The following is a 21,911-nucleotide window of genomic DNA, read 5'->3' as shown; positions in this document are numbered from 1 at the left end:
ATCCATTTTCCGGGATGGTAAAAGAGCTCTGGTTGGTTCATGTCCGTGTTACATCCATTTTCCGGGATGGTAAAAGAGACACGGTTGGTTTATGTCCGTGTTACATCCACTTTCCGAGATGGTAAAAGAGAGATGCGAATTCGAGCTCCGTGCAACAGGCAACGTGAGGGGCAGGGCCCCCAACATACGAGCAGCACACAAGCGAGAACGTCACGCATCCGTGTGTGTTCGGCCGTTCGGTCGACACAGCGTACGATAAATGTTAAGAATCTAGCGTTTCTAATCGAGTAAGGCGAGTCGCGCTAGAATATTAAACATCACGCGTTCGAGATTTGCTTCTTGCAACTTTTTTCCGCATTTCCGCTTTTTTTTCTAACTGTGCACAATCAAATAAATGATTAAATAATGTTTTTTTGCTAAAAAATATTATTTTATATTTATTAAAAATATTTGCATATGTTAAATTAATAACTCTAGAAAGAAATACTGAATACTCGCTATTGTCAATAGAAAAATAAAAAATAATTTTACAATTTTGCAATAAAATGCAAGTTTGACATATACAAATATTATAAATAAATATAAAATAATATTTTTTGGTCGAAAATGTTATTTAATAAAAAATAATAGATGTATCAGGCTCTGATGATTGTTAAAATCAATAAATTTAAAAGGAGCGTAAAGAGCCAACAGCCAGATATTCGTGCGAAGGTTATCGTGTATTAATATATAACCATTAAACAATACATTAAAAAAACAAACGTTTCAGCCTGTCATCAGGCCTTTATCAATGTTATTACAAAATTCAAAAATTACGCAACGCAAAAATTATAAACATAAACCGAAGTAAAATTAACATAATAAACTGAAGAGTAGTTAAAACCACGTTAAACTGTAATAAAAAAGAGCCAAATGAGAAAATTCCGGTTACAAAAAAAGCGCAAACCAAATAAACAGAAAAAAGAAACAATTTTTACATACTTGTGTTAAACATAGTAGAAAGCTCGTCCACACAAGATGGAACGAGGTAGGAGAAAAAACTTAGAACCATATAATGTGATGGTTGAAACCTCAATGTACGTGATAGAATAACGATAAGTTCAAGCGAAGAAAGATTAGTGAGAGGGCGGTGGAGAAGGGGGGGGGGGACAGAAAGAACAAGGAGTATGGAGGGGAGGGTATAAGTACCTAGGAGGGGAAGACAGGAATTCATATATGAAAGGAAAAACGATACAATTATAAAGGGGGAAACAAATTAATAATGGGGAGATAGGAGTCAGGTAACCGTTCTGTGTCATTTTGATTGTTCAAGCCTGCACGTTGTCTTTTTATGAACACCATTTCGGATATCAATCTCTTTCCATAAGAAGGTTCTCCGTCCAGAATTCTCACATTGTCCCAGTCAAAATCGTGAGAAAAATCTAATTTATGTTTGGATATAACAGAGGGGGAACAGCTCTTTTTAATATCATTCTTGTGTTCTTTGATTCTAGTATTAAGCTGTCTTTTAGTCTGACCCACGTAAGTTTTCTCACAATCTCGACATGATATCATGTAAACAACATGACAATGTGAAAACTTATTTAAACTGTCTTTCCCCGTCCGTATGAATTGTGTTAGATTGTTAGGAATAGAACATGATAATTTTAAATTGAAGCTTCTGGCTATGGAGTTAAAATCTTTATAAACCGAAGGAATGTAAGGAATGGTAAAAAAAGTCTTAAAGTCATTATTGTCATAAATATTGTTTGAACAATTGCTAATTAAATTATAGTCACTAGATTTTTTATGAATTAAAAACTTAAGTCTATTGTGTATAGTCGAAAAAATAAAATTGATAGGAAAACAGTTATTAAGTAGGATATTGATTGCAATAGTAAAATTCTTGTTATGAAATTCAGGATGAGAAAGTAAAAAAATTCTGTCCGTTAAACTTATAATGGTCCCTTTTTTGTGCGATATCGGATGGTGGGAATGATAATTTAATAATCTACCCGAAGAAGAAGGTTTCCGGAACCAGTCAAATGTGATAGTGTTATTTTTCACAATCAGAGTTAAATCGAGGAAATTAATTCGATTGTCCACACCAACTTCCACAGTAAACTTTAGTCTCTCATGGTAGGAATTAAAAACGTCACTAATAAAATTTATAGAATTGTTAGGTGCAGCTAAAATGATATCGTCCACATAACGGTAATAAAAGGGTAACCTGAAAGGTAGTCTATTTAACGCACTGATTTCTAGGTCCTGTAGTACTAAGTCAGCAATCAATGGGGATAAAGGAGAGCCCATGGGGGTGCCATAAGTTTGTTTGTAAATTTTGTTGTTAAAATTTAAAAAAGTGGAGCTCAGTATCAAGCGGATGCCCTTCAGAAATTCATTAAGAGGGATGGAAGTATTTGGGGAAATTAAAACCCATCTGTTAGAAATGCTGTCAATAGCTAATTCTATGGGGATGTTCGTGAACATGGATACAACATCTAGGGAAATAATTTGAAAATCGTCCCCAATAACAGATCCCTTCAATTTGTTAACAAAATCGAAACTATTTTCAATGTGGCTATCAGGAAGGGGTAAACTTTTTTGAATAATTTTATGAATATAAACCGAAAGAGCGTATAAAGGGCTATTGATGGAGGAAACTATAATTCTAAGTGGGAATCCAGGTTTGTGGATTTTTGGTAATCCATAGGCTCTAGGAAGGACGCCGTCACTTGTCATTAAGAATCTATAAATATTGTCCTCAATAAAATTGTTTCTCTTCCACCTCATTAATAATTCCCGCAAATTGCGTGTTAAGATTTTGCAAGGATCTTTGCCGTGTAGAGAGTATGTATCTGAATCACCTAACATTATTTCTAAATCTCTGATATATTGATTCTTGTCAAGGGCCACAGTGGTATTTCCTTTGTCTGCTCTGGTGATGATGATGTTGGAGTTAGATCTCAAGAAGCGTTTGGTAGAAGACCACCAAGAGATTAATTTTTTGTCATTAGCATCATAGACAGGTTCCTTTTTATAAAATCTCTCCATTACTTGGATGCATTTATTTCTGATCGCAGAAGAAGTCTCCTCATCAAACTCGTCTAGCTTTTTTTCTATGCTCTTAATCAAGATTGTGGAGGTGTTGTCTTTGTTTGCGGGAGTGATAGGCATTCCAAATCTGTCACCCAGTTGTAACAGAAGTTTGACTTCTTTAGGAAATTCCACAGAAGTTAGGTTAATAAACCATTTTTCGTTAAAATTGTCGATATGAGAAGCCTCTTGAAAGGAGTCCGATTTAATGTCAACATGAAAGTTATTGGTATCCGAGGTGTAGCCAAGGCCAAGTTCACCGTTTGATTTGTTGTAGTATACATCGTTACTGTCCAAATTATAAACATATCTAAGAGGTTGTGTTTTAGCTTTAATAGTTAGGTTCTTTTTATGTGATAACCATTGTATCTTTTTATCAATTCTAACACACTCTCTACACCACAAACGGTGGTATAATTTCTCTTGTTGAGAGAAAAATCCATACTCAATATATGCGGGTAACAAATTTTCTATCCATTTAGACATTCTAAAAAGCTCGTTGACAATATAGCGTACATGGTCATATGTGTCTTGTAATTCTAATTTTATAAGTCTATTGATATGGTTCGAATGTAATCTGTTTAACTTAGACGAATTAGAATATTTAAATAAATTTAACTTGTTTTTGAAAAGGTAACATAAGTGTGGAGGAATTAGTGCGTTATTTATACAAGATTTCAAAAAACGGATACGAATTCTCAAAGATAAACATAATATGAGTGTTTTTTTGAATTTCTTGAGCAAACGGCAGGTAGGTTCCCCGAAATTAAATCTAATGAATTCAAAAAATGAAGAAAAACGCATCATACTGCTTGCGTGAATTAAAAAATAATAGATGTATCAGGCTCTGATGATTGTTAAAATCAATAAATTTAAAAGGAGCGTAAAGAGCCAACAGCCAGATATTCGTGCGAAGGTTATCGTGTATTAATATATAACCATTAAACAATACATTAAAAAAACAAACGTTTCAGCCTGTCATCAGGCCTTTATCAATGTTATTACATATTACATTATGTTATTACTTTATCAATGTTATTCCCGCAATTTGCGGGAATTATTAATGAGGTGGAAGAGAAACAATTTTATTGAGGACAATATTTATAGATTCTTAATGACAAGTGACGGCGTCCTTCCTAGAGCCTATGGATTACCAAAAATCCACAAACCTGGATTCCCACTTAGAATTATAGTTTCCTCCATCAATAGCCCTTTATACGCTCTTTCGGTTTATATTCATAAAATTATTCAAAAAAGTTTACCCCTTCCTGATAGCCACATTGAAAATAGTTTCGATTTTGTTAACAAATTGAAGGGATCTGTTATTGGGGACGATTTTCAAATTATTTCCCTAGATGTTGTATCCATGTTCACGAACATCCCCATAGAATTAGCTATTGACAGCATTTCTAACAGATGGGTTTTAATTTCCCCAAATACTTCCATCCCTCTTAATGAATTTCTGAAGGGCATCCGCTTGATACTGAGCTCCACTTTTTTAAATTTTAACAACAAAATTTACAAACAAACTTATGGCACCCCCATGGGCTCTCCTTTATCCCCATTGATTGCTGACTTAGTACTACAGGACCTAGAAATCAGTGCGTTAAATAGACTACCTTTCAGGTTACCCTTTTATTACCGTTATGTGGACGATATCATTTTAGCTGCACCTAACAATTCTATAAATTTTATTAGTGACGTTTTTAATTCCTACCATGAGAGACTAAAGTTTACTGTGGAAGTTGGTGTGGACAATCGAATTAATTTCCTCGATTTAACTCTGATTGTGAAAAATAACACTATCACATTTGACTGGTTCCGGAAACCTTCTTCTTCGGGTAGATTATTAAATTATCATTCCCACCATCCGATATCGCACAAAAAAGGGACCATTATAAGTTTAACGGACAGAATTTTTTTACTTTCTCATCCTGAATTTCATAACAAGAATTTTACTATTGCAATCAATATCCTACTTAATAACTGTTTTCCTATCAATTTTATTTTTTCGACTATACACAATAGACTTAAGTTTTTAATTCATAAAAAATCTAGTGACTATAATTTAATTAGCAATTGTTCAAACAATATTTATGACAATAATGACTTTAAGACTTTTTTTACCATTCCTTACATTCCTTCGGTTTATAAAGATTTTAACTCCATAGCCAGAAGCTTCAATTTAAAATTATCATGTTCTATTCCTAACAATCTAACACAATTCATACGGACGGGGAAAGACAGTTTAAATAAGTTTTCACATTGTCATGTTGTTTACATGATATCATGTCGAGATTGTGAGAAAACTTACGTGGGTCAGACTAAAAGACAGCTTAATACTAGAATCAAAGAACACAAGAATGATATTAAAAAGAGCTGTTCCCCCTCTGTTATATCCAAACATAAATTAGATTTTTCTCACGATTTTGACTGGGACAATGTGAGAATTCTGGACGGAGAACCTTTTTATGGAAAGAGATTGATATCCGAAATGGTGTTCATAAAAAGACAACGTGCAGGCTTGAACAATCAAAATGACACAGAACGGTTACCTGACTCCTATCTCCCCATTATTAATTTGTTTCCCCCTTTATAATTGTATCGTTTTTCCTTTCATATATGAATTCCTGTCTTCCCCTCCTAGGTACTTATACCCTCCCCTCCATACTCCTTGTTCTTTCTGTCCCCCCCCCCCCTTCTCCACCGCCCTCTCACTAATCTTTCTTCGCTTGAACTTATCGTTATTCTATCACGTACATTGAGGTTTCAACCATCACATTATATGGTTCTAAGTTTTTTCTCCTACCTCGTTCCATCTTGTGTGGACGAGCTTTCTACTATGTTTAACACAAGTATGTAAAAATTGTTTCTTTTTTCTGTTTATTTGGTTTGCGCTTTTTTTGTAACCGGAATTTTCTCATTTGGCTCTTTTTTATTACAGTTTAACGTGGTTTTAACTACTCTTCAGTTTATTATGTTAATTTTACTTCGGTTTATGTTTATAATTTTTGCGTTGCGTAATTTTTGAATTTTGTAATAACATTGATAAAGGCCTGATGACAGGCTGAAACGTTTGTTTTTTTAATGTATTGTTTAATGGTTATATATTAATACACGATAACCTTCGCACGAATATCTGGCTGTTGGCTCTTTACGCTCCTTTTAAATTTATTGTTATTTAATAATTTAATCGATTACTGTTAGAAACTAATGTGTAAAAACGGAAAAAAGTTGTGAGAAGCAATTTTCAAATACGATACCTTCAATATTTTAGCGACTCGCCTTACTTGGCATTTACCTCTATCAACTGAAAAAAGAAAGATTTATGAATAATTAATTAGTAATAACTAATAGTGGTCTTCCACGCTACCTATGAGGTGCCACTACCCTAACAGCACACGATATTCTGCGTATCATCTCATTTTCATACTCATTCTACTGTGATTATCCGTTAAATACTGAGATTAATCCTATAATATCTTTTGCAGTATTATTCGGTTTTCTTTCGCACACGTATAATCTCAGGTTTGACTCAAACGTACGGAAGTGATACATACGCACTTTTATCGCGCGCGTATAATCTCAGGTTTGACGAGACCAGCACTAACCTGCGCCGTTTACATTCATAATTCCTATTTCCGGTCTTTTCCCGCTTGCCCGGCATCAAGTGACACCACGCAACACCACGTATCCGAGGTTTTACTGATATCGAAGGTAATCCTTTTTTCCTTTAAGTTTTATTTCACAAAATAGTGAATAAAGTGTAAGAGCTAGATAGTGTTTGTATATGATTTTTGTAATATTTTTATTATTTTGTATGTACTTGTTAAATTATTTTGCTTAAAATATTTTAAGGTTATGTTCGTAAACTTGCATTATAATTGCCTCTTACCTCTTTGATTCTTGGTTAAATATACAATACATTTTCTTAATTATTTTTTAAACAATGTCTTAAAAAGATGATTTAACATAAAACTGTTTTTAGTTCGCAGTATCGTTCCTTTGAAGTTCTCTAGCTTAGGCTTCTAGAACTTTATTTTATATTGTAAGTTTTATGTAAATATTTTTACGCTTACAGTCGTAATTTTGAAATAAAAATATCAATTAATAAGAAATTGATTGATTAATTAACCTAATCTAAATTATCCTATACAATATATGAACGCGCGCGCGTTTCAGCGCTTGACTGTGTAAATGTGTGCATGTATATGTGCATGATCTACTGCACCATTCCCATTTTTATTCTATCTTGATACTGTCTTTAAACTATAGACCTTCCTGCGAAATTCTATGGAAGATGGTACCGCGGACATACGATGATTCCTAGAACGTATTACGTACATCGCAGTATATTTGAGAATGTTCTGAGAATATTACAATTATACTTTTGCGATATTCTCAGATTGTTCTCATTGTCAGTATCTACATGTGCTGTTAGGGTAATAGCGCGCTAGATTTTTTTAAAGTGGATCTTCGCCTGTAGCCCTATTATACCACATTTTATTATATTCTATGTTTACAAAAGAGAGGTATATAAGATAGATACAAGGTGTAAGGATGAGAAAAAGTCTTATGAACGTGGCTCCGGAAATACTTCCTTTCAAAGTTATACACGCTTTTTATTGAATAAAATTTTTGTTAACATAGAACGCATGTTAAAAATAATTCACAATATTGTACTAACAATTTATATACTTATATACATATTTTAGTTGGTATTTATACGAGCATGACGCAAAGATCGCAATCACAGTTGAAACAATTACATAAATCTCAAACTAGCAGGTCTTATCACGGGAAATCTATATAATAGATATATATATAGATTTTCTATTCATAACTGAAAGAATCAGCTATGTGTATTTTGACATCATTTTTACCAACTTTTATTGTGACGTCTTATTATTTTATAAGTGATTTGTTAGAATCACATTATATTATTTACGGTATTCGTATGTACCTTGCCCTATTTGTATAGAATACCGTGTGCCAACATGAAATGCATATACGATATATTTCAGATCCTGTAACTGTATTTTCTTAAAACTTCGTTATTATTATATATATCTCGTATTCTGTCATTAGTAATAAGAAAATGCATGATTTTATAATTTCTTAGCATGACCGCATTAAAACCCTTTATTTATTCCGTGATTCAACCTGCTAGTTTACGATTTATGCAATTATTTCAACTGTGATTGCAATCTTCTAAGAAATTAAAAAATTCATGCTTTTTTTTATTACAAAAAAATATTCACTGCTAACATGATTTACAAACATATTTTTAATGAGTGCAATATCATGATACAGTGGTATTTCTTTCCACAATGACAAAATTGTGCAAGATACACATAACAATAAAAAGATAAAAGAAAATATTCGTATTCAAATATGTAGTCCTTTTCCAAAATAATTCTTACTGCGTTCCACGTTATTATATTTATTATTATTTACTATTATTTTATTTATTATTATTCCTTATTTTATTTTCCTTGGCTTACCTTTTTGCTTACCTTTATTTTTTTAAATATGTGCTATTATTTTCTGCCTTTCTTCTTACTTTATTTCTTATTCCTCTTATCCTCTTGCTTTATTTTTCATTCCTCTATATCATTTTCTTCTTTTTTGTACTTATATAATGGTGCTCAAGATGATCTATTCACGTATTTTTCTTATTTGTTTATAAATTTCGTCACTTTTCTGTACGATGCTTTAGCTACTTTTGCAGTACGATTGTTATATCTGGTACGAAAATATATTTTTACAGTAATCATATATTTTAATGCTTGCATCCGATGATTGTAACATTCTTTATTTTTATCGAACCATTCAGGATGTATTTTGTTTGTTGCATATACACATTCCGTTACTATCTTATCAAGAATATGTGTGGATGCCCAATAGTTTTGCCATGTATGATTAAATGCCGTTAACTGCGTTTTGACAATATTTGTAAATTCAGTTGCTAGTCGTACTAATTTTGTCACTGTTGGGGGCATCTTCATCTATATTTGGATATTCACAAAATTCTATGTATTTTTCATTTGCTGTAGATTCATCCATTGGTGTTTTCATCATAGCATTGCGGCAGTTGTCACAATTACTTTTAGTAATACTTCGCCGCGCCACAAATCCAGCAAAAAATGCGATAGCATTTTCGTTATAACTGCTATCAATCGGATTAATATTTTCAATTTCTTCTATATTATATTCTTCGAGAAGTTTAGCGTCTTCATCAAGCAATTCGCTTTCATGTTCAACATCATATTCTACAGACGCATTGTTCGTATTCATGACATTTTCTATTGTCTTAACGAGTCAACTTGGTCGATTGATAAGAGTTTCACTTTCTGCACATTGAATGTTGTCCTTGTCGCTGGTTTGAATATATCCCGTGGAAAGTATATGCCTAATAGATAATCGGATCATTCTTGCGGTTGGATTAGGATTAAAACCTCCGCGTTGTCTCAATTTAGAAAATAAATGTTCGACAGAATCCTGATTACACAATCCTGTCGCAAGTTCAAATCCTTCATATTGACTTGCAAGTGTTTTATAAGTTGCAAGAATAGCTCGTATAGTTAGGACAAAACCTTTGAAACAAAGAATTGCAACTATGCTTTCCGCTAATTTTGACCATCTTGAGTTTTGTGTGTTGACCATCTTGAGCTTCTGTTATGTGGGACAATAAATTTGAGCCTCCTTTTGTAGCATTGTCAATAGACCATGTCATCTTAAAATCTGAATATGATGCGATTATTTTTCCATCACAATAAATGTTTCCATGCGTTCTAAGGAAATTAGCCAATCTTTTTACCAAATGAAAAAAATCAAAACATGCGTTATATCTTTTTCCATTATATATAAAAAATGGCCTCTCTGCATTAATCCCGAGTTGAGTATAAGCGCTTTGATTACACATGTGCCTTGATCACACGTTACAAGTTGCACATCAGCACCCGTTGCATTCAATCTATCTAAACATTCTTTCAATAATATAATTATTTCTTCTGCTTTTATGCATTTTCGCGGGAGGAAATATGCTAAAGATTGTCGCCATGGGTGACGCGCATTTAAGTTGTCTAGGCAAAAGACAAATACGCATTTAGATCTCTCCGATTTTCTTCCTAGAGTTCCAAGATCAACAAAGCCTTCTATTTCACCTAGTTTTTGCGAATATTCCTCATAAGGTTTTATGGCCATTTCATCCCATTTTAAGGCACACACTCTTTGATCCATTGGTATATGAAAAATCTTTTCCTTCAATTTTTCAAATATAAAATTACAAAATCCTGTCCGTATATCATATTCTTCCAGCCATCTTTTAATAGTTCGCGGCCCGGGAAAATTACAACCTGCTTTTCTTAAGCGGCAGAAAGCAGCGGCTGAATAATAATATAGTTGCCTTGACAGATTTTTTTCTTCTTCCGTATATACTGCATTGGGTATATGCAGCTGCAAATTTATCATTGCCTTCGCAACGGGATGTAGATCTTGTTCACTGATTAATGTTTTTAATATTTTTTTCTTTTGTTTATCTTTTTTTGGTGTTTTACGTATTTTTGGAATATGACGTAAGCGATATTTCAAATCTCTTATTTATCTTCGCAATCGAACATTTTCAGATGTTAGAGATTGAACTTTTTTATTTAGCTTACGTATTATTATTCTATTATTTTCTGTATTAGGTTCTGTATTATTTTTTGCACTTTTTGTATTTTTATTAGATGAAGAGGCGATGGGACTCTTTCTTGTATTGATGATTGAAGATGCGCCCATTCCATAATATCTTCCTCTTCCATAGAGGTATCAAAATATAAATGTTGCGGCCGGTAACATCGCAGTGAACATTGTTCTATAACCGTATGCTCGTCCGTTATTATATTTTCATTGATAAAAGACGCAGACGATGTTGATGCTGTTACGTATGAGAGCTCTCTATGCGTTGTGCACATATCATATTGTAATAAAGCAATAATAGACAATAAATATAATGGTCGGACGAAATAATGCGTTCACACACATATACACACATACACACACGGATCTTACAAATTCGGTGAAGATCTAAGGGCCGCGCGATGTCTAACGATAACATCAGCGGTATTTTCTGATCTTTTATATCGTGGGCAAGTTTAAAAACAACATATATTGAATAATTCTTTGTCGGCATATTGTTGATGTCGCTTTATGCATATGAACCAATGGAAGTTTAGAGCCAATCAGAAGCCGGATCCAAGAAACCTGGCTTGGAAAGGCTAAACTAATATTCAGTACTGTTCTGCCCGAGCTAGTCGACGGTTCTAGCAGCTAGACCCTTTTTGAAGCGTTCAATACGCATACGATCAAAGTTAATCAAAAATCGATACCGTGTGTGTATGTGCATATTTATATTAATCAATACCGCGACTCAAGACGATATATCTTTAGGCGTTGTCGCGGTTCGTCCGACCACTAGGACTCAGGGCGAAAAACATAACGCCCCTAGGCGAGGTCCATGCGACTCAGGGCGTTTGACGGCCCCTAAGCGTCGTCGCAATATTAGTGCATCACAAACCACAAACAAAACTGTATCATCTCAAAACGTGAATCTCAATAAACTAATTTTTATATGCGGAATCACAGTGTGGATGTAATTTATCCCTGCTGACACATAACAGATGCAATATTCTTCTCCGTTAGTATTTCTGATTGTTTTTCTTCTGTTGGTTTTTGGAAGTGAAGCATTTGCTCCATTTTCATACATTTCCTTCTTTCGTTATCTTGTATATTCTTTTCATTAATATGAGACAAAAAGGAATCAATATATTGTCTTCATTACTTACATTCATATCATGAGACTCGAAAGAAATCGGCACTGCATTACGTTTTAATCCTCTTGCATCACTATTCGTAAACGATTCTTGAGGAAAGTGGTCTTCGCATAATCCCGCACGTCGAAGAGAACTGGCAAACCAGTTTAGTAGTTATACTATGGGGGTTCTAACCCATGGGGCAATGAGGGGGTGCGCGGGTGAAGAGGGGAAGAGGGATATCGGATAACAGTGGAGGGGGTAATGACGTCTTCGTTTTTGGAAGAGAGGGGGTAAATGTGAAGTGGTAGGGGTATCAGATTACAATAATTCCCGGAAGATAAGGATTGTTAATACAAATCGCGAGATAAGGATTCCCGGAAAAGATAAGGATTGTTTATTGGAAAGAGAACTGTTTATTGGTGCAGGTTTTTTTTTCTACGCATCAAAGTAGAGCGCCATGTTGTCAGAATCATTATGTTTATAGTATGCAGGTTCGTGCAGGTTTACGGATTGCGTCATTGCTGTATTTTAGAACAAAGAGGCAGCATTTGAGCGCCGTTTCTTAGAGGGTGTGATAAGGATTGTTAATACAAATATGAACCATCGATAGTTTTAATCAATTTTGTGTGCAACAAGCGGGTATATAAAGCAAGTGAAAAAGAATAGGAACCATCAGTCGTTCGAAATCATTGAGAAAATCACTAGTTCGCTGTGACGTTTACTAGCAACAATGTTTTGCACCATGTCAACCGTGAATAATCAGATCAACGAACAGCAGAGTGCGAAGAAGCTGTAATTACCCAACGAGTATGTTGTTTCTTTAGCCACATCTTTAAACTTAATTGTTATACTTTTAAACTAACAATTTATTTTTTCACAGAAAACAAAAAAGTAATATGTCAAAGATGAAAAAAGAATCATCTAGGATCTTGGTTAGAAGATACCCGTTGACAAAAACCAGTTACAAATATCTCGACATCGGAATCAACGTCTCAACGCCGAGCCGTGTGGAAATCGCTCTCGGTGACAACCATGGCAAGGAGCTACGTCTATCATACGACGTATGGAAAGAACTCATGAATCAACGGAGCTTCATCGCCAGCTTCTTTAAGAATGATGCGGACGTAGCACCGTCTCAGACCGTTGGACACTGCATGTTAAGTTTTGGAAAAATGAACAACCTAAAAGTAATGCGCCTGGCAACATCAGCATTATGTTTAATCATGTCAAGCCGAACCGCGTGTAACATGTTTGCACTTGAATATTGTGTAGACTGCATCAATCATTCGTTGAACAACATCACTGGTACGGTTAATGTCAAGTTCGCACACTTTTCAGAAATCGCGAGGAATGCGAAGGACCCCGATCACGTGGCGATTCGCAAAAGCGATTTATTCGATAAGAATAATATAATTGATTGTGAACTGGTGACTCAGGTCTTTGCGGAGTTGTAACAATACATATTAATAAATATTATTTCAACTGTAATTAAAATTTTTTATTATTTTTCCGTGCCATCTTATCCGCTATACCGACTTATCCTACAACGCGCGCATCAAAGTAGAGCGCATGTTGCTAGATACGTCATCATGTTTGGAGGAGAGGGGGTAAATGTGGAGTGGTAGGGGTATCAGATTACAATAATTCCCGGAAGAGATAAGATAAGAATTGTTAATACAAACATGAGCTATTGTTATGCTTATACTTAGTGTCGTGTGCAACAAACGGGTATATAAAGCGAGTGAGAAAAATATGAATCTTCAAAATCATTCGCAATGGAGAAGGAGCGCAATCTTACCGTACGAGCAGCGAATATCAAAACGACGGGAGAGTTCCTTCCATGGGACTACGAGTGCAACGAGTACCTCGATTCTTTCAAGGAACAATGTCGCAAGAGACAACGCACCGGAGTAGTCAACTCTCTGGTGGCGCAAATTGCGCGTCTGGAGGGTGTGAGGGACACCCTGCACGAGCGTTTTGTGCCCGTCGGTGCCGGATACGGTGGATACGAGAAGAAGGGCTACACGTGAAAGGAGATCGAGACGGCGTTTAAGAACCGTGTGCTGACGGGTGTGGTTGTCAATCGCGAATACATCGATCCTCGTGAATTTTTTGAAAATGTAAAAAATACGGTTATCGAGCGGATCCAGGGCGTCATGGCGGAACACAACAGCGTCAAGATTAACACCGCGTTCAACGGGGAATTCGTCGCGGGCGACAAGACTGCCGTGAAGACCATCGCCACTAAAAATTGCGAGTTGTTTCCCACATCCGATCTCAACGAGTGGTACACGCGGCACGTGGAGGATGATATTCTGGCGGCTTTGGAGGAGTTTCAGGAACGCGATAGCGGATGGGCGTTGTCGCGTATCCTGAATCTCACCGTCAATGTGAACAAGTTCAATCCTCTGCACGCGGGATGCCACATCGAGTTACCGTGGCAAATTATGCTAAAAAGGGCTGTGGTCAACGTGCAATCGACGGACAATGCATGTTTCGCGTGCGCGGTGGTAGCAGCTTTACATCCGGCGGAAAAGTACCCGGAAAGAGTATCGCAGTACCCGCACTATTCAACGGTGTTGAATCTGTGCGGCATCGAGTTCCCCGTGACGCTGTCACAAATATCAAAGTTCGAGAAACTAAACGCCATCTCCGTCAACGTCTTCACCACGGAAGACTCAAAAATCGTCCCTCTGCGGCTCGCCGACGACAAAAAGGAGAAGCACGTCAACCTGCTCTACGTGCGTAAAAACAACGATGCACACTTTGCGTGCATAAAGAACCTGCCGCGGTTGGTGAGCTCACAACTGAGCATGCACAAATGTAAAAAGTACATTTGCGATCGGTAAGTAAAAACACATTTATAGAATAATTCGAAACTTTATTCACAGTATTAATCATACAAATTATTACAGGTGTCTACACTACTTTTATACACAGGAGAAATTATCGGCGCACAGCATCGACTGCGGCAAGATAAACGATTGCGCCGTCGTTCTCCCCAGCGAGGACAAAAAGTGGTTGACGTTTCACCACTATAGTTGGAAGGAGCGGCTCCCGTTCGTAGTGTACGCCGATCTCAAATGTACGCTCGAGAAAAAGGAGGATCAGGACGGTACTACTTACGCCTACCAACATCACAGAGCCTTTAGCGTAGGATTTTATGTAAGTTGCACGTACGATAATTCTTTATCTAGTTTTAAGTCGTATCGCGGTGAGGATTGCGTGACGTGGTTCGTCAACGAACTTCACAATTTGGCGCGCCGTGTGAAAGCGATCTTCACCACCGTCGTCCCCATGGCGGATCTTACGCGGGAAGAATCGGAAAAATTCCGTAGCACCGCAACGTGCCACGTGTGCGAGAAACCGTTTACACCGGACGATACGCGGGTGCGCGATCATTGTCATCTCACCGGGCGTTACCGCGGTGCCGCGCACTCGTCGTGCAATCTAAATTACAAAGACTCCCACGTTATCCCGGTGATATTTCACAATTTATCCGGTTACGACGCGCATTTCATTATTAAAGACGTTGCCAATGCCTTTGAAGGCAACGTCGAATTGTTACCGCTGACGAAAGAGCGATACATTTCTTTTACAAAAAATGTTAAAAATACCATGGATCAAAAATCAAAATTATGTATAAAATTACGGTTTATTGATTCGTTTAAATTTCTCAGTACAAGTCTCGACAAATTGGCATCATATTTAACTGTAGATGAATTAAAAATTTCACGATCGGAATTCAATCATTTATCCGCGGAACATTTCAATTTGCTTACTCGGAAAGGTGTGTTTCCCTACGAGTACGTCGACAGCGTCGACAAGCTCCGGGACACAAGCCTGCCATCGCGCGAATCGTTTTACAGCTCGCTCACCGGAGAAACGGTATCCGAGAGCGATTACGCGCACGCGACAAACGTCTGGCAAACATTTTCAATCGAAGATCTAGGTCAATACAGCGATTTGTATCTAAAAACTGATGTTCTTTTGTTGGCGGATATTTTTCAAAATTTTCGAAACATGTCTATAAAGAGTTACGGTTTAGATCCCGCTCATTACTACACTCTACCGGGATACACGTGGGACGCTATGATGAAGTACACGCGTGTAAAATTCGAGTTGCTCACGGACATCGATATGGTACTGTTTGTCGAGCGCGGTATACGCGGCGGTCTCAGCCAATGCTCCAACCGATACGCCGCCGCCAACAACAAATACATGCCATCCTACAACCCATCGGAACCGTCGTCGTACCTAATGTACTATGATGTAAACAACTTGTACGGGTGGGCAATGTGTCAACCGTTGCCCTACGCCAAATTTCGATGGGTCGATGATGTCAAAAACTTTAACGTAATGTCCGTTGCATCCGATTCGGCTACCGGTTATGTGCTGGAAGTCGATCTCGAGTATCCGGTGAATCTTCACGACGCGCACACTGACCTACCGTTCTGCCCGACGCGCGATAAGCCGCCCGGCAAGCGGGAGATCAAGTTACTCGCCACGCTGTGCGATAAGCAGCGTTATGTCATCCACTACCGTAATCTGCAGCAATGCGTGCGACACGGCCTGCGAATTGCAAAGATTCACCGCGTACTGCAATTCGCGCAATCTCCGTGGCTCCGCGGATACATAGAACTGAATACACAGTTTCGGACACGGGCGAAAAATGATTTCGAAAAAAATTTGTACAAATTGATGAACAACGCGGTTTTCGGCAAAACCATGGAGAATGTGCGAAATCACACGGATGTCCGGCTCGTTACAAAGTGGGATGGTCGGTACGGAGCGAAGGCTATGATCGCGAAACCGAATTTCCACAGCCGAAGCGTGTTCTCGGAGGATCTAGTCGCCGTAGAGTTGCGAAAACTCGAAGTGAAATTCGACAAGCCAATCTACGTGGGTATGTGTATCCTCGACATATCCAAGACCTGCTTGTACGAGTTTCACTACGAGTACATGGCGCCTCTCTACCGCGACAATTGCAAAATTATGTATACCGATACCGATAGTCTGATATACTTTCTACAATGCGAGGACGTATATCACGATATGAAACGCGATATATCCAAATTCGACACGAGCGACTACTCCGAGGACAACGTTTACGGTATACCGCGCGCCAACAAGAAAGTACCCGGTCTGATGAAAGACGAGAACATCGGCGCGATCATGACGGAATTTGTCGGACTGAGAGCGAAGATGTACGCGTTGAGAGTCACCGGACAAAAAGATGTCAAAAAAGTTAAAGGCGTTAAGAAAAACGTAGTCGTGAGAACGATAACGTTCGACGATTACACTCGGTGTCTCAACGACGAAATCGAGCTGACGCGGCGTCAATCGTGCATCCGCTCAAAGTTGCACGAGGTGTACACCGTGTCGGAGTCGAAGCTCGCGCTCAGTCCGTACGACGATAAGCGGCACGTCGTATCCGGTTCCACCGACACTCTACCGTGGGGACATTACAAGATACAATTGTAGTATTATTATGTTGTATATAATTTATACATTATATTATTTATATTGTTTATACACTAGTGTTAATATTTATGTATAGTTTAATATTTTATGTATTATTATCGTTGTTAGTTTTAAATGTATATATTGTAGTAATAAAGAACACCATTGTATATATGTATAATTGTTTATTGTACAATAAATATAGTTTATTACAATACATCGTCTTTATTTATCCAAGAGTTGTGCGAATTGTCGAATCCCAACCACTTTACAAACACTTTGTCGTCCTTTCGGCGCAACACCTTCTCCACGAGATAAACGTCGGGTTGTGCGGTCTTGAGCAATTCGTGCTCGTAAAAGCCTCCCGCGACCGGATCTCCGCGATAATTTTTAATCAGATACGTCACAGGATTGGTACGTTGCACCGTGGCGATCTTAAACACCTCCGTCGACCAATTCGGCGTGTATCCTTTCTCGAATACAGTTTTGAATTTGCTCACGCGCACCGAATCACCCACCCTGAATTTTGCCGGCGCGGCAATTTTTATATTACCGTACACGGTGCTCAAGAGTCCCTTTGCGATCTCGGGAGTGACATCGATCGGGCGCATACCGATCGTACGATGTTTACGACCGTTGTATTCCGAGACCAATCGCGGTAAATCGTCGATCCACCTGTACGATCCCGTGAGCGTGAAAAACTTCCACATTTCGTTCTTCAACGTGCGATTGAATCGTTCCACCACCAAAGCCTTCATAACCGAGTATGTCGAATAATGATTGATGCCGTGTTTCTTGACAAGATTTTGGAAATCTCTGTTGTAAAATTCTTTTCCATGGTCAGTCTGCAAATTTTTCGGAATTCTCTCCCTAAATATCGCGGAAAATGCTTTGGACGTTTCGATTCCACCTTTGGTCTTTAAGGGCATAGCCCACGCGTACTTGCTCAACACATCGATAACGGTTAGAATGTAGTTGCAGCCGCCGTTGGATCGTGAGTACGGTCTCATCTCGACAATGTCAGCCTGCCACAAATCGTCGTATCCTTTCACGACGACTGGCCTACGCGTAAAGTTTCTTCTCGCCGGTGCGTGGAGCTCGTCCACGAGCGATCTCCTCTCCAGGCTCACCGCTTCCTTCTCGCTCATTGCGATTCGTTTTGCTTCTTCTTCATCGCCTCATCGTAGTATTCGATGAAATTTTTTCTCACAGCTCTACGAAGATTGTGAATCTCTCGCTCGACAAGACTCTTCGTCTCTCGCTCGCGATCGACGAGTTTTCCATCGAGTCGCGCTACACTCTCGTCGAGGAGACCTCTCAGATCGTGAATCTGTCGTTCCAACGCCACGTATCTGGTCTTGATGTAATCGTCGTGGTCTCTCTTCCAGGTCCGCTCGGTATTCTCCGAATCTTCGAGTCTCGAAAGTACTTCTCGCTTAAAATTTTCACAGAGCATACCATTTCGATTCTCACGATCGCTCATAAGCTTGAGGTGATGATCCAGATGCAGCTTGTTGACGGCGTCGGTGTCCGCTTTAGGGTCGGCGAGATGTCTGATCACGCGCGACTTGGCGTTTAAAACCTCACCATCCTTGCAGAGACAATTCTCGCGCACGTAATTCTTCGAGACTCCGCCGCTCTGTCTCGTCACCCTGGCGCTTCCTCCTCCTAGCTGTAGTCCAAATTTGTTGATAGACATTCCTGTAGCATCACACGAGCAATACTGGCGATAGTTGAAAAACTGTGATCAATTTATAATCAGACCAGCTTCGCGCAGTTCCTCGATAATCGAGAGAAACTCGTTGTCGTGCGCATTGTTTCCCGCCTGACGGGAGGCGTCCAGCAATCGAAGGCGATCCACCAATTCGTTCGGATCATCCCAGTGCACGTAATCGACCGCGTTGTCGGTCACAGTCATGGTCTGTGGTACATTACACTTGGGTAACGTGCGACCCACACCTCTCCTGTCGAGATGTGCAACACCTCCACCTTTCTTAGATATCAGAGGTGTGATGATATGTTTGTATTTGTATCCTTTGTTTCCCAAAACAGGTAAATGCGCGTTATGACCGCGTCTGTGAGCGTTAGTAGCGAGTAGTATGCTCTTGTATTTTTGTTTGTCATCCTCCGTACACAGCGTATCGTCGGGAAGTCTTTTGAATATTAATTCAAACAGGCCGGGTGTGCCAGCGTATTTCACACCGTCCACGATCACATTGTCGTCTCTATCAATGTCGAAGACCTTGTCTCCGAGAAACGTTCCCGCATCGTTGAAGTATACACCGTACACGTTGTCGATCCCTCTCTTCTTGTCACCGCTCAAGAGCTCCCCGATGTACTCTTGACCCAGCGGACCCATTTGGCCGTACAGAGCTTCCCGACCATCGGACGTTTGCATCGTCTGTCTCACGGATGTTACGAAAGACGGGTCCGTGGTTTCGAACACGTTTTCGGTCGGTAAATATGTCAGCGCTTCAAACACCAATTTTTGCGGCTGGAACGGAGTCGAGGCTTGTATCGGTGGCGTCAATGGGGTCTGTATCGGTGTCGTCAACGAGGTACGCTTGATTTTCTTCTTCTCAGAGCTTGTCCGCTTTCGTTTGATGTCCGGTTCGTTTTTAATCTCGAGATCGTCAACCAAATCATCGTCACCCTTGATGTTCTCCACGATTCGTTTCAACGGCTCTACGATCGGTTTCAACCGTTTCTCCAATTGCACCTCTTGCTCCACTCTACCCGTCTTCAACGTCCGATGCTTCTTGCGAATCGACTCGCTCGTACGAGCGATTTCCTTCGCGATCTTCTCCCTCTCGTCGATATCTTTCGTGTCGAGCGTCATCGTCAACGTCTCGAGAACAACTAACCATTCCGCGGTACCGCAAACTCGTTAAAACCACGTCTGTAACGTCCATCGTTAATCGCACTATCCTTGTCGATCACTAAAAATCCGTACTTGTGCTGCCAACATGCGTGACACAATGTACCGAAATTTTCGTACGTCATGTCCGTATTCACATGATCGTTGTAGACGTGCTTAAGGTTTGTTCCATCCTGCTTGAATATTACGAGTAAATTCGCGTTGTCGCGCACGAGATGTTTCGGTATTTTTGCATACGTTTGGCATAGATAAAAACAATCGACCTTCGAATGTCGACCCATAGCAAAATACTCGCGTATCGCATTCTGCTTGTCGCACGCTATATCGTCGAAGACGAATACGGAATTCGGTAATGCCTCGCTGTGCGGTACAATTGTGTTGTTGTCCGAGAATGTAAAGTAGCCGATTTCATCGATCGATCCGAGCAATCTTTCGAGATATCGATACTTTGGTTGATTCAACGATTTCGAGTACACGTACACGTTTTCGAAACGTACACCGTTCGGACTTTCCAGCAGACTAATCATTACATTGGTTTTACCGCAATTCGAGGGACCGCAAATGATACCGCGTATCGTGTTTGGCAGCATTTTACCGTATCTGCACGCCTTCTCACAAACCCCTTGCGTTTTATCATCCATGTTTTTCACACGGATCGTGTACGGTTGTTGTACAAATTTCATTTTTTTTACCAGACTCTTTCTCATCTTTGTTATTACGCGACGAGTGCGCAGCATCGGTTGTTGGAAAGAGCGGTGCTCGGATATTTGTCGCTAGATCTAAAATATCTCTATTTCCATACATGATTCGGACATTATCCTGAAAAAAAAATATTGTTTTAAACACACGATTAGCGATACACGTTTGCGACATTCACCTCCTTCCGTTCCTTCTTATTATCCCGGTTATTCATTGTACTTTGTCGTCCGACAAACTTTGATATTCTACTGGTTAATGATCGATACGCGCCTCCTATTTATAGGTGAGCGCTGTCGAAACGCACCTCAGTTGGAAATATGATTTACACGCGATACGTTAGAATTCGCGCTCTATGAAACGATACAAGGGTGCCGGTTTACTGAACAGTGTGATAAATCGACTACCGTTGGAGCTGCATATACCCGGCTACCAATTTTGCGGGCCGGGGACTCGTCTGCGGAAACGACTCGCGCGAGGAGATCGAGGTATCAATCCGTTGGACGCGGCGTGTCACGATCACGACATCGCGTACTTGCAAAACCGCGAATCAGCGGACCGCCACGCAGCCGATCGCGTTCTCGCCGATAAAGCGCGGGTGCGGATCACCGCTGCGGACGCGACTCTCGGTGAGAGGGCTGCTGCTACCGCCGTATGGGCTGCTATGAAAGCAAAGACGAAATTGGGGATGGGTATGACAAAGAGAAAGAAGAAGAAGACCAAGAGGAGAACGCTTCCGACGGCGAAACGCGGTGGTATGTTACCGTTGTTACCGCTCTTGGGAGTCATCGGTTCGCTTGCCGGTGGAGCGGCGGGTGTTGCAAAGGCGGTGAACGACTCTAAGGCCGCGCGACGACAACTCGAAGAGACGAAACGTCACAATAAAGCAATGGAAGGACGGGGGATTTATCTCGCTCCGTACAAGCGGGGCAAAGGATTGAAGAGAAAAAAAAACGTCGAAAAAACGATAGAGATGCCCGCGGGTGCCACCACCAATCTAC

The 21,911-nt window shown here is 39.3% G+C and overlaps 1 protein-coding gene and 1 pseudogene across 1 annotated transcript; one reads left to right on the top strand and one right to left on the bottom strand.

Moving 5' to 3' along the window:
* Window positions 1-8,359: 8,359 nt before the first annotated feature.
* LOC137001026 (uncharacterized) lies at window positions 8,360-10,813 on the bottom strand (annotated as a pseudogene).
* Window positions 10,814-16,155: 5,342 nt separating this feature from the next.
* On the top strand, window positions 16,156-17,618 carry LOC137001025 (uncharacterized). The gene has a single exon (XM_067358928.1). It carries the CDS (start codon window positions 16,170-16,172, stop codon window positions 17,355-17,357), a length of 1,188 nt encoding a protein of 395 aa, XP_067215029.1. The 5' UTR covers window positions 16,156-16,169; the 3' UTR covers window positions 17,358-17,618.
* The last annotated feature ends 4,293 nt before the right edge of the window (window positions 17,619-21,911 follow it).

This window comes from Linepithema humile, chromosome 7 (assembly GCF_040581485.1).
Source record: "Linepithema humile isolate Giens D197 chromosome 7, Lhum_UNIL_v1.0, whole genome shotgun sequence".
NCBI lineage: Eukaryota > Metazoa > Arthropoda > Insecta > Hymenoptera > Formicidae > Linepithema > Linepithema humile.
The sequence above is the reverse complement of the archived record's forward strand: the minus strand, read 5'-3'. Positions and strand labels throughout refer to the sequence as shown.

Bases quoted from the DNA above. Each gene is read 5' to 3' on its own strand.
- LOC137001025 (XM_067358928.1), top strand. From the start codon at position 16,170: ATGTGTCAACCGTTGCCCTACGCCAAATTTCGATGGGTCGATGATGTC.